Source organism: Lipotes vexillifer, unplaced genomic scaffold, assembly GCF_000442215.2.
Source record: "Lipotes vexillifer unplaced genomic scaffold, Lipotes_vexillifer_v1.1 scaffold43, whole genome shotgun sequence".
Taxonomy (NCBI): Eukaryota; Metazoa; Chordata; class Mammalia; order Artiodactyla; family Lipotidae; genus Lipotes; species Lipotes vexillifer.
Window position 1 is genome coordinate 3,303,735 of NW_006770037.1, and position 14,070 is coordinate 3,317,804.

At 41.3% G+C, this 14,070-nt stretch overlaps 1 protein-coding gene across 1 annotated transcript in view; it reads right to left on the reverse strand.

The window, feature by feature from the left end:
- Window positions 1-1,121: 1,121 nt before the first annotated feature.
- The window catches only part of ATG14 (autophagy related 14), a 36,598-nt gene continuing 23,649 nt past the window's right edge, over window positions 1,122-14,070 (reverse strand). Inside the window, exons 5-9 of the mRNA XM_007445997.1 lie at window positions 12,680-12,909; window positions 9,781-9,898; window positions 8,371-8,461; window positions 8,206-8,291; window positions 1,122-1,428 (exon numbers count right to left, since the gene is read on the reverse strand). Of these exons, the coding sequence (XP_007446059.1) occupies window positions 1,122-1,428; window positions 8,206-8,291; window positions 8,371-8,461; window positions 9,781-9,898; window positions 12,680-12,909 (832 nt within the window). The remainder of the gene's footprint in view (window positions 1,429-8,205; window positions 8,292-8,370; window positions 8,462-9,780; window positions 9,899-12,679; window positions 12,910-14,070) is intronic.

The following is a 14,070-nucleotide window of genomic DNA, read 5'->3' on the forward strand; positions in this document are numbered from 1 at the left end:
AAGAGCGGTATTAGCTGTAATGCTGTGCTCTGCATTTCAGAGCAAAGGTAGTGTCTTTAGAGCAACAAAGACCTCTAGGAAACAAACAAGCAGGGTGGTTTTCCGTAGAAAAACCTGCCACTTACTAAATCCCTTAGAAAGAAACCAGACACCAGAAAAATGACCATAGGCCACTTCAGTGGCTTTTAACCTGTGCCCAGGCAGGAATTTAGCTTCCATAAGGGAACAACCTTAGTCACTTATTTTTCACTCACAGAAAATAAGTTCAATTTCAAAATGCACATAGTGTGGATGGTAGGAATTCAACAATTCTAGGTACGAATGAACTTAATTCCCCTCAAAATCCAAGGAAATAGTTTTTAAACCTCTAGGACATTACTGCAGCCAGGGTTTCTTCCCTTCATGGATGTGGGTCCTACAGAAAAAAAGACCTTAGTTTCTTTGCTCTGTGGGGAGAAAACAAACAGGAATGTCCAACAGGCCACAAGAGAGCGGCACAAGGGAAAGCATTTTTTAAACTACCTCTCCCCCACCAAAAGAAACCCCTACCCTTTGAAAACAAGACAAAAATCCTTGACCTAAAAACCAAGCGTGACCAAATTATAAAGAAAACAAGTGTTTCAAACTGCCTGCTTGTTCTCTGTACAAAAAATAATGGCATAAAAACAAACTCATAGTAAACAGTTTTTATCTTTCAAATCCTAACCATCAGGAATCACTTCCTTGTGATTCAACCTCTGAAGCAAAGTGTTTAGGAACAGTCTTAGCATCACAGGGATCACCATGGCAGCCGCGTCTGTGGGACCAACGGCCTGTGGTTGGAAGGGGTTCTGTGTGTTTCTGCCTCAAAAGAACTGGCCATGCACACAGGGCCTTCCTCCACTGGCACTGGTCTGGGAGAAGGGCCTGTGACCCCTCTGTTCTGTTAATTATCATAAGCATGTCAGTCACCACCACGGCCCAATCGACAAAGAGAAATGCTCGTCTCCCTGTTTTAAAAAAACCCAACAGCTTAACCTCTTTCTGTTCCAGGCACTATCTTAGCTAAACACATGATGTTTACTAGGGCGTGGAGGAAGAGCTTTCTCCAGGCCCATCAGGTGCGCCTCAGTTCCTGCTCGTTAACGGTGTCCAGTGTAAGCTTTAAACCAGGAGGTGACGGAGGCCGCGGCAGAGGAGATCATCCCACCAGCACTGCTGCTCGCAATGGGCGGGGACGCCTGGGTGCTCTGGCTCTCGGAGACTTCCACGGGCTGGGAAGGAATGTCACAGAACCGGGGGCTGGGCAGGTTCTCCCAGTCGGTGCCCAGGTCGGTTTCCTCGTCACTTACGTGCTCATCTCCACTCTCGTCTGATTCTCCAGCAACTCCAGGATCCACAAACTCCATGGATTCCTCCAGATCTGCTCTCACTTCAAAGGGTCCCGACCTGTGCGCAGACAGGGAGGGCCCCTTTAAGACAAGCACCCCTCTCGCAACATAAGACCCGATGGGACGCGGCAGGCCCAGAGCCGTCACCATACCCACGACTGGTCTAGAATGGAGCTTTTCTTTACCTAAATAATAATGGCCATCCAAGTAATGAAAAAACCACCACACCACACTTTCCCTCAACTCAACCTACTTGGGAAGACCCTGGATGGAAAAAACCCATCTGCTGAGACTAGGCATGCTGGTCCAACATACGATTTCCTGTTTCAAACCACCACAGTATCCATGCATGCCAATGAGAGAATTCTGACAAAAACAGTCACTTGATGCATACACAGGCATATCAGTGAAACAATAAAATTGTACAGGTGTTCTCTGCCTCATGGAAGCCCCCAATTATTAAACTCTTAAGACTCACAGGGGCTAAATGATAGGGTTGTATGCATGTTAGCAAAGCTTCCTTGGATTAGTGTCAATAACAAGCTCCTGCACGCATTTTAAGATATCATTACATAATTTTCTAGGGACACATTTATAGCATTGAATGAGATACAACTATTTAGAACATATTCATCTGGAATAGTGCATATTTCTGCGCTATATTTCAGGAGAAAACTATTTTTATTTCCCAAAGGTCCCTAATGACATCATCACCTCCAAGTCAGGCCTCATCCCCTGTGACCACCCCTCAGTGCCACTGTGGAACCCTTGTGAGCAAACTCCACACAGCCCCTGCTGCTCTTCCATGCCCCCTTTCTAGCTCCTGCCTCAGGGGAGCCAGGCTGCATTTCCTTTGGGTGGGCTGTCACCCCACCTACTGCCCCTCCAGAGGGGTTCCCTGCGGCCAGCTACAGGGTGGGACCACATCACTCCAGCAGCCCCCCCCCTTGTTGTCCCCAAGATAAGGACACAATGCCTTGGTTCACTTAAGAGTTTCACTGACAGTTACTTTGGGGAAAATGACAGACATTAGCAAAAACAACAGACATGAGAAATAACTTAGAATTGTACAGCCTGTCATTTTAGTCTATGGTCCAAACTTCTCTGCAGCCTTTATGATGATAAAAGCCTAGCGTTGGCCTCCAGTGCACCTCCCCAGACCTGTACCTTCTGACTCACTTTTCCCAGGGTCAAGCAACCTTCATTCTTCCAAGACAACCCTGCTTCCCAGCTAAAACACAGCAATAGCATATAGCCAGCATTTCTGTTCCAGGCACTGGAGTCCCTGTTGGCCTCTCAGATGTCTGAGCCAACCAGTCTCAAAACACAAGCCAGCAGAGGCTCTTCCCCTCCTCCCTCACGGTCCTGCCTGCTATGACCAAATAAGCCCCCTTTCCACCCTGTGTCCCCCCAGCTCAGGCCCTCACTGCACCCGCCCCTCCTCCTCGCCGGGGTCCCACCTCTTCCGGTCAGCCTCCCTCCACCCCCACTAGCTTGCTGAGAGCTGCCTCCACCCCTCTCCTCATGGCAGCTGCCTACCAAAACACGGTCACAATGTAAGTGCCTTAGCTGGGCTCCCTCTTTTCCTGAACACAAAGCTCTTGGATTCTGTTCTGTTCAGCTTCACTGTCCAGGGGGCCTCAGCATCTACTGCCAGGTTTCATCTCCCAAACCCCCCAGGCTCCCTCATAGACCCAGGTCTGCTCTCCACTGCAGTCACTTCCTTGCTGCCAGCCCAAGAAGCACAGCCTGTTTTCTGTTCTTATTTGATGCTGCCAGATCTCCTCTTGGGGTCCCTCTCGGCATGAGACTGCCATCACCTCCAGGCCCTCTCTTTAAGGGTTTTCCCAGGAAACAGGCAGGAGTGATACATGGGAGGGAAATGACACTCCCTCCAGGCAGAGCTCCCTGCCAGAAGCCACGGGGACTCCAGTTCTCTGCTTGGAACTGCATGGGGCAGAGTCCGGCTGGTCCGGAGAAGGTGCCCTAATGAAAAAACTGTAGGGAGGGAGGGAGGGAAGCACAAGAGGGAGGGGATATATATATATATGTATAGCTGATTCACTTTGCTATAAACCAGAAACTACCACACCACTGTCAAACAATTATACTCCAATCAAGACGTTAAAAAAAAAAAAAAGAAAAAACTAGTAAATGATTCCCAAAGTGTCTGAACAATTTTAGTTCCAATGAGTAACCTACATTTCTAAGGACCTGTGAGAGCAGAAGACGTTTCTCCACTAAGCCTCTGTCCTATCACTTCTAGCTTAGAGATCTATTATCTGCCCAGCATACCCCAAGCCACACACACACCCCACACAAAATTAACTAGCAAAAGAATTAAGTCTTTTCACTTAATGGCTTTGGGAATAAAGATTTTCAAATCATTCCTTCAGTTTTCAGTTTAGCTGAATAATTGATATCTTTTTATTCAGGACTCTGAAGCCAAGAGTACTCATTTTTTCATGATGCTGTAGGGGGTTATTCTCATCGATTAAGGCAACAAAATGTTCTTTTTGGCTTTTAAGAAGTCTCTTTTGCAAAATATTTCAAAAATATTATATGATAGAATATACAACCTCAAGAGTGAGCTCTACTGTAAACTATAAACTTTGGATAAAAATGATGTGTTAGGGGCTTCCCTGGTGGCGTAGTGGTTGAGAGTTCGCCTGCCGATGCAGGGGACACGGGTTCGTGCCCCGGTCCGGGAGGATCCCACATGCCGAGGGCAAGGTGGCCCATTAGGAAACCCAAGCAGTATTATTAGCAATACCTGTGATTTTTGTCATCAATAGAAATCATATACATTTTCATGTATTATAGTTGTAGTGTCTTGAAACATCATTTACCCTCATCTCTTCTTTGAAATTACATTAGTCAAAAGAAAAAAAAAAAAAAAAAAAAAAATGATGTGTTAATCATGCTAAAGACTGGATCAGGTAAGAAACATCAATAGATATTAAATCCAGGGGGAAATTCTGATGAGGATAACTGCATGGTCTCAAAGTGTCTCCCAACTGACTGCTTATTAGTTGCAAGGAAGGAAAAATATAGGAATTGTACAGAGGAGAAGGTAGAAAGCACCTTGGCTGGTTGATCAAATTAGCATCACCAATGAGGGACAGATGGCCACTGTGGGCCTCTGGATGTGATACCCAGGAGACATTCACCTAGGCAGCATTCCAGCCTGGAATGTATAACCTGATCTCATTTCAAGGAAACATCAGAATAAAAGTTCTATTAAAAAAGAAGGATAAAACAGTAATGTCATGAAAAACAAACGAGGCTGTGAAAATGTTCCAGATTTGAAGGTTAAAGAAACATAGCAACTAAACACAACATCCAACTCAAGACTGGACCCTGTACTTGGGGTGAGGTGCTATAAAGGACATTTTTGGTCCACTGACAAATTGTGCATATGGCAGTATTGTATCGATGTTAAATTTGCTGATGTTGGTAACTGTACTGTGGTTAAAAGCAAGAAAATACCCCTATTAAAAAAAATACATATTGAAGTATTTAAGGGTCAACAGCCATGATGTATGTAACTTATCCTCATAGGGTTCAGAAAAAAAGTTTTGGGGGTATGTATGTGTATTTATGAAGAGAGACAGAGAAACTGCACAAATGATAAGCAAACATGGTAAAAATACCAGGAAAGGGTATATGTGTCTTTGTACTATTTTTATTTTTTTGCAATTTTTCTGTAAGTTTTAATTTATTTCAAAGAAAACAAAAGCTAATGTTGCATTCAGGATGGGATCCTCAGTTCAGCTGGTCTCAATGGAAGCAGGAAGTCCCACCCAGGTTTATTAACAGCCTCTCTAAAGCCTTGATCCTGACTGAGGCAGGTGTGAAAGGGGCCTCCTGAGGCTTACCTCCTGACCTCCTGGCTCACAGACATGAACTCTACAGCCTGGCTATGCAGGTGTACTCCTGTCGGACAGAGCCCTCTAAATGGAGAGCTGACTTGAGGGCAGCCCAAAGAAAACTTCAGACCCACCAAAGAAATCCAGCCCTAAAAGAAAGGTGTTTGTTTTCCTAAACAACCAGCAACACTGGGTTATCATCAATCCTTTCGATTTTTGCCAAACTGATGGCTGAAAACTAGAAAGCTGTTTAGAAGAGCATTTCTTTATTCTTGACTGAGGCTGAAGATTTTTTTCCATTTGAATACTGACTACTTGCACTTCTTTTGTGTGAAATGCCTGCCTGAATCCTTTGTCTATTTTTCTATTAGGTTTATCTTTCTTTTATGGATTTGAAAGATTTTAAGTAGTCTAGACTTTAATCCGTTGTCTATTATAAAGGTTGCAAAACATACCTGTTGCTGTCTTTTAACTTTGTTTATGGTATCTTTTACCAGAGACATTTTGTTTTGACACAGTAAAATGTGTAACTCCTTTCCTTTCTGGTTTTTGGGTTTTGTAGCTTGCTTGGGAATTCCCTCCCCACCCTGTGATTATAAAAATCGTCTTTTCTCCTAGTTATTTTACAGGTTTTATTAAAAAATAAAGTAATAGGGTCTTTCATATCATCTGGAATTTATTTTTACATATGGAATGCAGTATGATTCCAACTTTTCCCCACATAAATACCCAACTGGCCCACCACCACTGAGCTGCTATTATCCGATTCAACATGCCACCCTATCATCTATTATATTCCTACGCACACAAGGGCCTGTTTTTGGCCTCTTTATTTTCTTCCTCTAACTGCTCCACCTATTTGCATGCTAACGGCAGATAATAAAGGTTTTAATTACCTTTATACTATGTTTTAAAAGGGGCCAAGCCCATCCCTTATTATTCTTTTTCAAAATTTCCTTTCAGACTGTGCTTCTAGTTGAACTTTGGAATCAGCTTAACAAAGTTCCATGAAATATCTGTTGAAATTCTGATCAGGTTTCCTTTTGGGCAGAAGTGGCATTTTTACCATACTGAGGCTTCCCATCCTAGAAAATCCTAAGGGTCTTCGCGGCATCGGGCTTACTTTCATTCAGTCCCATACCTCATACAGTGCCTGACAGACATTCAGGAAATACATGTTGAATATTTTTTTTTTTAAGTTTCGTATTTTCTTTATACAGGTTTACAAATATTTTGTAAGGATTATTCTTATATAATTTATATTTTTTGTTGCTACAATAAAGGGGACCTTTTTTCCATTACATTTTCTAACTAGTTGTTGTTGGCATATAAGAAAGCAATTGGTCTTTGTACATTGAGCTTGTATCTAGGCACCATACTGAACTATCATTTCTAAGAGTGTCTTAGTTCTCTTGGATAACCAGTTCAATAATCACACCATCTACCAATCTCACCTTCTTTCCAATATAAACACACCTTACTTCTTTGTAAAAATCTTTTGCCTTGGCTAGGCCTCCACAGCAATGTTAACATAGCAGTGATAGTAGGCATTCTTGGCTTTTTCTGACTGTAAATATCAATGTAAGTAACATGTGATTAAGTATAGTAGTTTTTGCTGTAGGTTTGTAGTAAGTATCCTTTATTAATAACCTATTTTTAATTTGCTAATTGTTTTCCTTTAATTATTAATGGGAACTGAATTTTATTCATTGCTTTTCTCCCATCTATCAGGTTGATCTTATGCAGGTAAAGCAGCTGGCACAGTGTCAATAAATATTGGCTCAATAAATATTGGCTGTTATTATTAAGGATAAATTTCCTAATGTGGAATGCTTTATAAATAATGTATAGAGAGGATGGCAAGCAAATTCACAGGAATCAACCACTAAAAATGGGATGGATTTCTAACAGGTTTCTGAGGCTTATAAACTAATAAATGGGATTTGGGGTGAGGAGAATGAATTCCCTCTAAAATGGCACGAAATTCTAGGTGTGTGTGCAGTTTCCTGGAGAGATTTCACAGCCTTTCCCAGAGGGGTCTGTGTCCCAGAAAAGTTAACTATGGTTTTAAATGGGGGGGGGTGTTGAGGAAGAGAAGAAACACAAAACAAGATTAAGGGCAGATTACCAAGGATAAATTCACTGAAACATGGAGGGGGGTCTCCCCTTGAGCCACGGTTCCAGTGTCAAAGAAAATGAATGATGGGGAAGGGAGTCCCAAAAGAACTTTCTTTCTTCTCTTTCAAAAGTTCAAATACATTAACCGAGTCATATCTACAGAAATGTATAGAGAGACTGCTCAGAGCAAGGGAAAAAGATAAGCACACAGAGAATGGGTCTTGTTTGGTCCCAAAGATAAGCCTCATCTATGTCATGCTTTTAAGGGCTGAGAGACTAAAAAGATCCCATAGACCAGTCCTGGTTGGTCTTTTTTGTTACTTACTCCTGTTTTTAAGATAATGGATTTCAAACTAGTTCATCTCATAAACTTCTCATACCCTTTATCTCCAACAAATGGTGGCCAGATGGACTCAGTGACAAAAAGAAAATTGTGCAGAATTGTTATGATGGGAAAGAATGAACAGGCACAAAAGAAAATGCCCAAGAATCAGGAGAGACACTAGGCGGAGCTAAGGAAGAATCAGATGTGGATTCAAAGTAACAGATTTTGGTCTTCAGGGACAGCACAAGAAGTCCCTACTCCAGGAATATAAGAGTTCTTCTATTCTGTTTTAGGTGTTAAAAATGTTTGATACTAATTTCCTCTGAGAAATGATTATGTAAGGACCATAAGGAATCAAATATGATTTTGTTTCCTTCCATACAGGACTGTGTTATCTTTGTCCCTTCTGGAGAGTTTGGAGCTTGGGATCAGGCCCCTGTTCTATGCCCACACATACAGCAACTCTACTTAAAAGTCGTCATAACACCACCACTTAGAGAAAAGTAACAAACACCCTTCTTACCTGCCTAGGTGTTCAGCGTTCGGACTGACCAAGTACATTAGATTCCTGAGAGTATGCAGTGGTTGTAATTGATCTAAATTTACATGCTAGAAAAAGAAAAAAACTGATTAATATTTTCAACCATGTAACAAATTAAAAATTAGCTCACAGCGTTATTTTCCATACCTGAGAAAAGCACAGGTAAAGAATATTTGTATTTAGTTTCTTCACTGCTCGAGTAAATTTCTGTTTGCTGAGGTTTTCTCCACAAAATTCACTGTAAAATAATGTACGATTTGTAAAGCTGTGATTTCTAAAGAAATTCTATGTTAAAATGTTCATTTTGAAGAGTATGCTTTATACTACAGTTCAGTACAAAACATACCCCATGTCCTTTGCTCTTAATAAATTGCACGTAACAGAAACTCTTCTAAGGATGAACTACTGCTCTCATAGCAATTTCACCACATCCATAAAATTACAAACGCACATATCTTTTGACCAAGCAATCCTACTTCTGAAAACTCACTCTACACAAATGCTTGCACACTAATAAAACAAAGAATGTACAGATTATTCCTTGAAGTATAAACTGGGGACAGAGCAGACCAGTATGATCTTGGTACATCTGTACAAACGAAAACTTTGCTACTATCCACGTTAGGCAGAGTGACAGCTGAAAGCCAACGATGGCCCTATAAGGCGCCACAGAATCTACAGCCTCCTGTCCCTGCTGCCTCGTTCTCTCACCCTGGGCTCTGCACCTGCCCTTCTCCTTCCCCAGGGATCCCTGTGGCCTGCTCCTGGCCTCCCCCAGGTTGACATGTGATTCCACACCTACCCAGTCAGACGTGGTAAACCCTTCCTTGACCTTACAGGCCCGCTCTTTCATCTGCTCTAATGGTCTCCCGAGCACTCATCACCACCTGACGTACTGTTCGTTTATCATGTGTCTCTCCGTTAAAGTTAAGTGTTAGAAGGGCAGAGGTTACGTTTTCATCACCACTGTACCCCTCAGTGCCTAGAACAGTGCCTAGCACATAGCAGGTGCTCAACAAATCTTCATAAATAAATAATAAATTTAAAAAGGTGCAAAACACCTTAGTTTAGCATGATACCTTTTGTGTTTAAAGGGGGGTGGTGGTAGTGGTAATAACACACATTAATATTTACTTGAAATGCAAGGATAACTGGAGGGAGACAGGAAGGTCTTCGTAGGAACTGCGTGGACTATAAACCTTTACAATTTTAAAAAACTTTAAACCACGTGTTTTTCATTAAAAAAAAAAAATCAAAGTGTTACAATTTATCCAGTTCTTACACATAAGCATGCCCTCTGAATATCCTGGTTTTCCCTTAAATTATCTTTTCACATGGGAGAATTCCACGGTCTTTTCAAAGACGTCATATGCAATTTTAAGATAATGACACAAATTTGCACATTGGCTTATGAAATCAATCTCAGTATTTCGTGGTCAGACCTTTTCTCTCTTGATAATACTTAAATTCTTGTTTTTGTTTTAATTAGAATAAAGAACACAATAGGAACATAAGAGAGCCGTGATAAAGATGACATCACCGTCTTCAATTACTTGCCTGTTGCACAGCTTTTTGGGAAGGTTTACGTCGAGTATATGAGACAAAATGTTGACCAGCTGAGTCGCATAGCACAACGCAGCACTAATCGTGTAAGCAGGGTTATTATGCTCCATATCTAAAGTATAAAAACAAGAGCCTAATCAAGACAGTATGGTACTGGCACAAAAACAGAAATATAGATCAATGGAACAGGATAGAAAGCCCAGAGATAAACCCATGCACATATGGTCACCTTATCTTTGATAAAGGAGGGAGGAATGTACAGTGGAGAAAGGACAGCCTCTTCAATAAGTGGTGCTGGGAAAACTGGACAGGTACATGTAAAAGTATGAGATTAGATCACTCCCTAACACCATACACAAAAATAAGCTCAAAATGGATTAAAGACCTAAATGTAAGGCCAGAAACTATCAAACTCTTAGAGGAAAACATAGGCAGAACACTCTATGACATAAATCACAGCAAGATCCTTTTTGACCCACCTCCTAGAGAAATGGAAATAAAAACAAAAATAAACAAATGGGACCTAATGAAACTTCAAAGCTTTTGCACAGCAAAGGAAACCATAAACAAGACCAAAAGACAACCCTCAGAATGGGAGAAAATATTTGCAAATGAAGCAACTGACAAAGGATTAATCTCCAAAATTTATAAGCAGCTCATGCAGCTCAATAACAAAAAAACAAACAACCCAATCCAAAAATGGGCAGAAGACCTAAATAGACATTTCTCCAAAGAAGATATACAGACTGCCAACAAACACAGAGATTGCCAATAAACACATAAAAGAATGCTCAAAATCACTAATCCTTAGAGAAATGCAAATCACCTCACACCAGTCAGAATGGCCATCATCAAAAAATCTACAAATAGTAAATGCTGGAGAGGGTGTGGAGAAAAGGGAACACTCTTGCACTGCTGGTGGGAATGTGAATTGGTACAGCCACTATGGAGAACAGTATGGAGGTTCCTTAAAAAACTACAAATAGAACTACCATATGACCCAGCAATCCCACTACTGGGCATATACTCTGAGAAAATCATAATTCAAAAAGAGTCATGTACCAAAATGTTCACTGCAGCTATATTTATAATAGCCTGGAGATGGAAACAACCTAAGTGTCCATCATTGGATGAATGGATAAAGAAGATGTGGCACATATATAGAATGGAATATTACTCAGCCACAAAAAGAAATGAAATTGAGCTATGTGTAATAAGGTGGATGGACCTAGAGTCTGTCATACAGAGTGAAGTAAGCCAGAAAAAGAAAGACAAATACCGTATGCTAACACATATATATGGAATTTAAGAAAAAAAACTGTCATGAAGAACCTAGGGGTAAGACAGGAATAAAGACACAGACCTACCAGAGAATGGACTTGAGGATATGGGGAGGGGGAAGGGTAAGCTGTGACAAAGCGAGAGAGTGGCACGGACATATATACACTACCAAATGTAAAACAGATAGCTAGTGGGAAGCAGCCGCATAGCACAGGGAGATCAGCTCGGTGCTTTGTGACCACCTAGAGGGGTGGGATAGGGAGGGTGGGAGGGAGGGTGATGCAAGAAGGAAGAGATATGGGAACATATGTATATGTATAACTGATCCACTTTGTTATAAAGCAGAAACCAACACACCACTGTAAACCAATTATACTCCAATAAAGATGTAAAAAAAAAAAAGCCATACACAAACAGCTTTAATTTCAACAAAAATATTAATGAACCTGGATTTTTGTGATTTGTGGCTTTGTCAATGCATTATTGATGGCTATGCTTTACTCTTTAGTAATAAAAGGTCCATGGTCAGACATTAATATTTCATTGTTTATGATTTTTGCTGAGTGGAATGTAAGCTAAGCAAATGGGCCAAAATGGAGCCAGCACAAATGAAACTGATGTCTGAGCTGCTTGGACCTGATAATGTATTATTTATCCAAACAGTTAATGCCCAACTTAAATGTCACCTCCTCAGAGAGGCCTGCCCTGACTACCCTATAGAGAAATAGTTCCTTCCTCTGTAGCCCCATCCCTGAAGGTGCTGGTTCCGTCATCCATAGCCCATACTCAGTGTATGATGCCTTTGATCATTACTTGCTTCCCTTCCTCTCCACAGAAAGGCAAAGGGCTATACTTGTCTTGGTGACATCACCTTTGTAGCACCTGCACTGTGCATGACAGAAAGCACATACTCACTAAATACTTGCTGGATGACTACATGAATAATCTTTCTCCACCAAAGAGAAGCTACTGAAGTTGTAAAGGGTTTTTCTACTGGGGTATTTCAATCTCCATTTAGGACTGATAAAAAAGTTCTTTACAAAGTTAGAAACTTATAAAAATGGGACCCAACAGGCTAAATACACTCTTTAAATAGATCTTTTTATATAAATAAAACAATATTGACCCCAAAAAGGTGAAATGTCTCAAAAAAATACATGTTTTCAGTCCATCCACTGATAAAATGTGGCATATTCATGCAATGGAGTATTATTCAGTCATAGAAAGAATGAAATGCTGATACATGCTACAATGTGGATGAACCTTGAAAACATTATGCTAAAGAAAGCCAGACACAAAAGGCCACATATTGTATGATCCCATTTATATGAAATATCCAGAAGAGACACCTATAGAGACACAAAGCATAACAGTGGTTCCCAAGGGCTGGGAAGAGGTGGGAATGCGAGTGACTGCTTCAAGCCCCAGAGTTTTTGTTTGGAGTGAAAAAAAATGCTTTGGATCTAGACAGAGGTGATGGTTGCACAACACTGTGAATGCACTAAATGCCACTGAATTGCTTCCTCTAAAACTGTTCGTTTTGTTATATAAATTTTACCTCAATTAAAAAAACATATTTATAAAAGTTTTCAAAGACTATCTTGCTTCTCACCAGGTCCCTGCGTGGTTTTCTTCTCTTCCACCCAACTGTAGTAGGCAGAGTAGTCCCCATTGTTGGGAAGGCTAATCCAAGGCCCTGTAATGCTAATGCTGGTGTCCCCGTTGTGATCGTCACAGACCCATCTCCCCGAGAGGTAAGTTGTCCTCCGGGCTTCGGCAAGCTTGCTCACGGTGCTGGAGGTCATGGCACTGTCACTCTCTGAAGACACATCTGTGGGATCTCTAAAAACCAAAGATGCACATGGATGTCAAGGGGCTGGGTTTTGAAGAGCATGCAATTACTTGGCAGATATGCAGAACACTGGGAAGATGCACATGAGGACAGGAATTTTTTTTTTCCAGGTACAAGTCATAAATTTTATTAGAAGTTGAGTATCTGTTGAGGACAAGAATTTAATTGGAATATACAGAGGTAAGCAATTCCATTAGAGGTGAAGGTCAAACCAGCTGTGGCACAGAAGCCCACAGCATGTGAGGAAGATGGCACCATGAACTAGAGCTTCAAGTGTTAGGTTCTCAAACTATTTGGTCTCAAGACCCCCCTTACATGCTTAAAACATTTTGAGGATCCTAAAGAGTCTTCTGTATGTGGGTTAGATCTATTAATATTTACTGTATTAGAAATGAGGAAATTTTAAATTATTAAATGATTCAAAAATAAGAAACCCATTACATGTAACATAGCATGTTTTTATGAAAAAAATCTGTATTTTTCAAAACAAGAAAATTAGCAAAGGGTGACATTATTTGTTTACCAGCTGAGTTCACAGCACAGTGCAGCACTGATCATGACTTTTGAAAAAATCTCTTTAATACCCACGTCTTTCCGTTGTGCTTTCAAGTAGATACAGTGTTCCATGGAAAAACCAACTAGTTTTGCTTACAACTCACTCAAGGGCTCTCCCTTGAGCCACCACGGCTTTCAGCATGCAGCAAATGTGCTTTCTGCAGACTTCCTATCTCGCTGCATGGCACAATCACATTTGCACACAGGGATCAAGACATAATTTAAATAGAATGAGTAATTTCTGCTGCTTCATCAATAGTGTTCTTGATGTGAAACTGGCTGGTTTTGTACACCGCAAGGACACTGTGGAACACAACGATTACTACACTATGGCGTCACTGCCTTGATATCTGTCAAGACAGAGGTTTTACCCACCACGGCTTTTGAGCCACCAGTGCAAACATCAACAGAGTGAAAAGGGAAAACAAAGTGTTAGTATTATTATGAAAATAGTTTTTGACTGCACAGACCCCGTGAAAGGGCCTCAGGGACCCAGAGAGGTCCACAGACCACACTTTGAGCACTGCTGGCCTGGAGCATGGAAGGTGAATGAGAAGGCTCGGCAGGTGCCTTGCAGGCGGGGGGGGGGGGGGGGG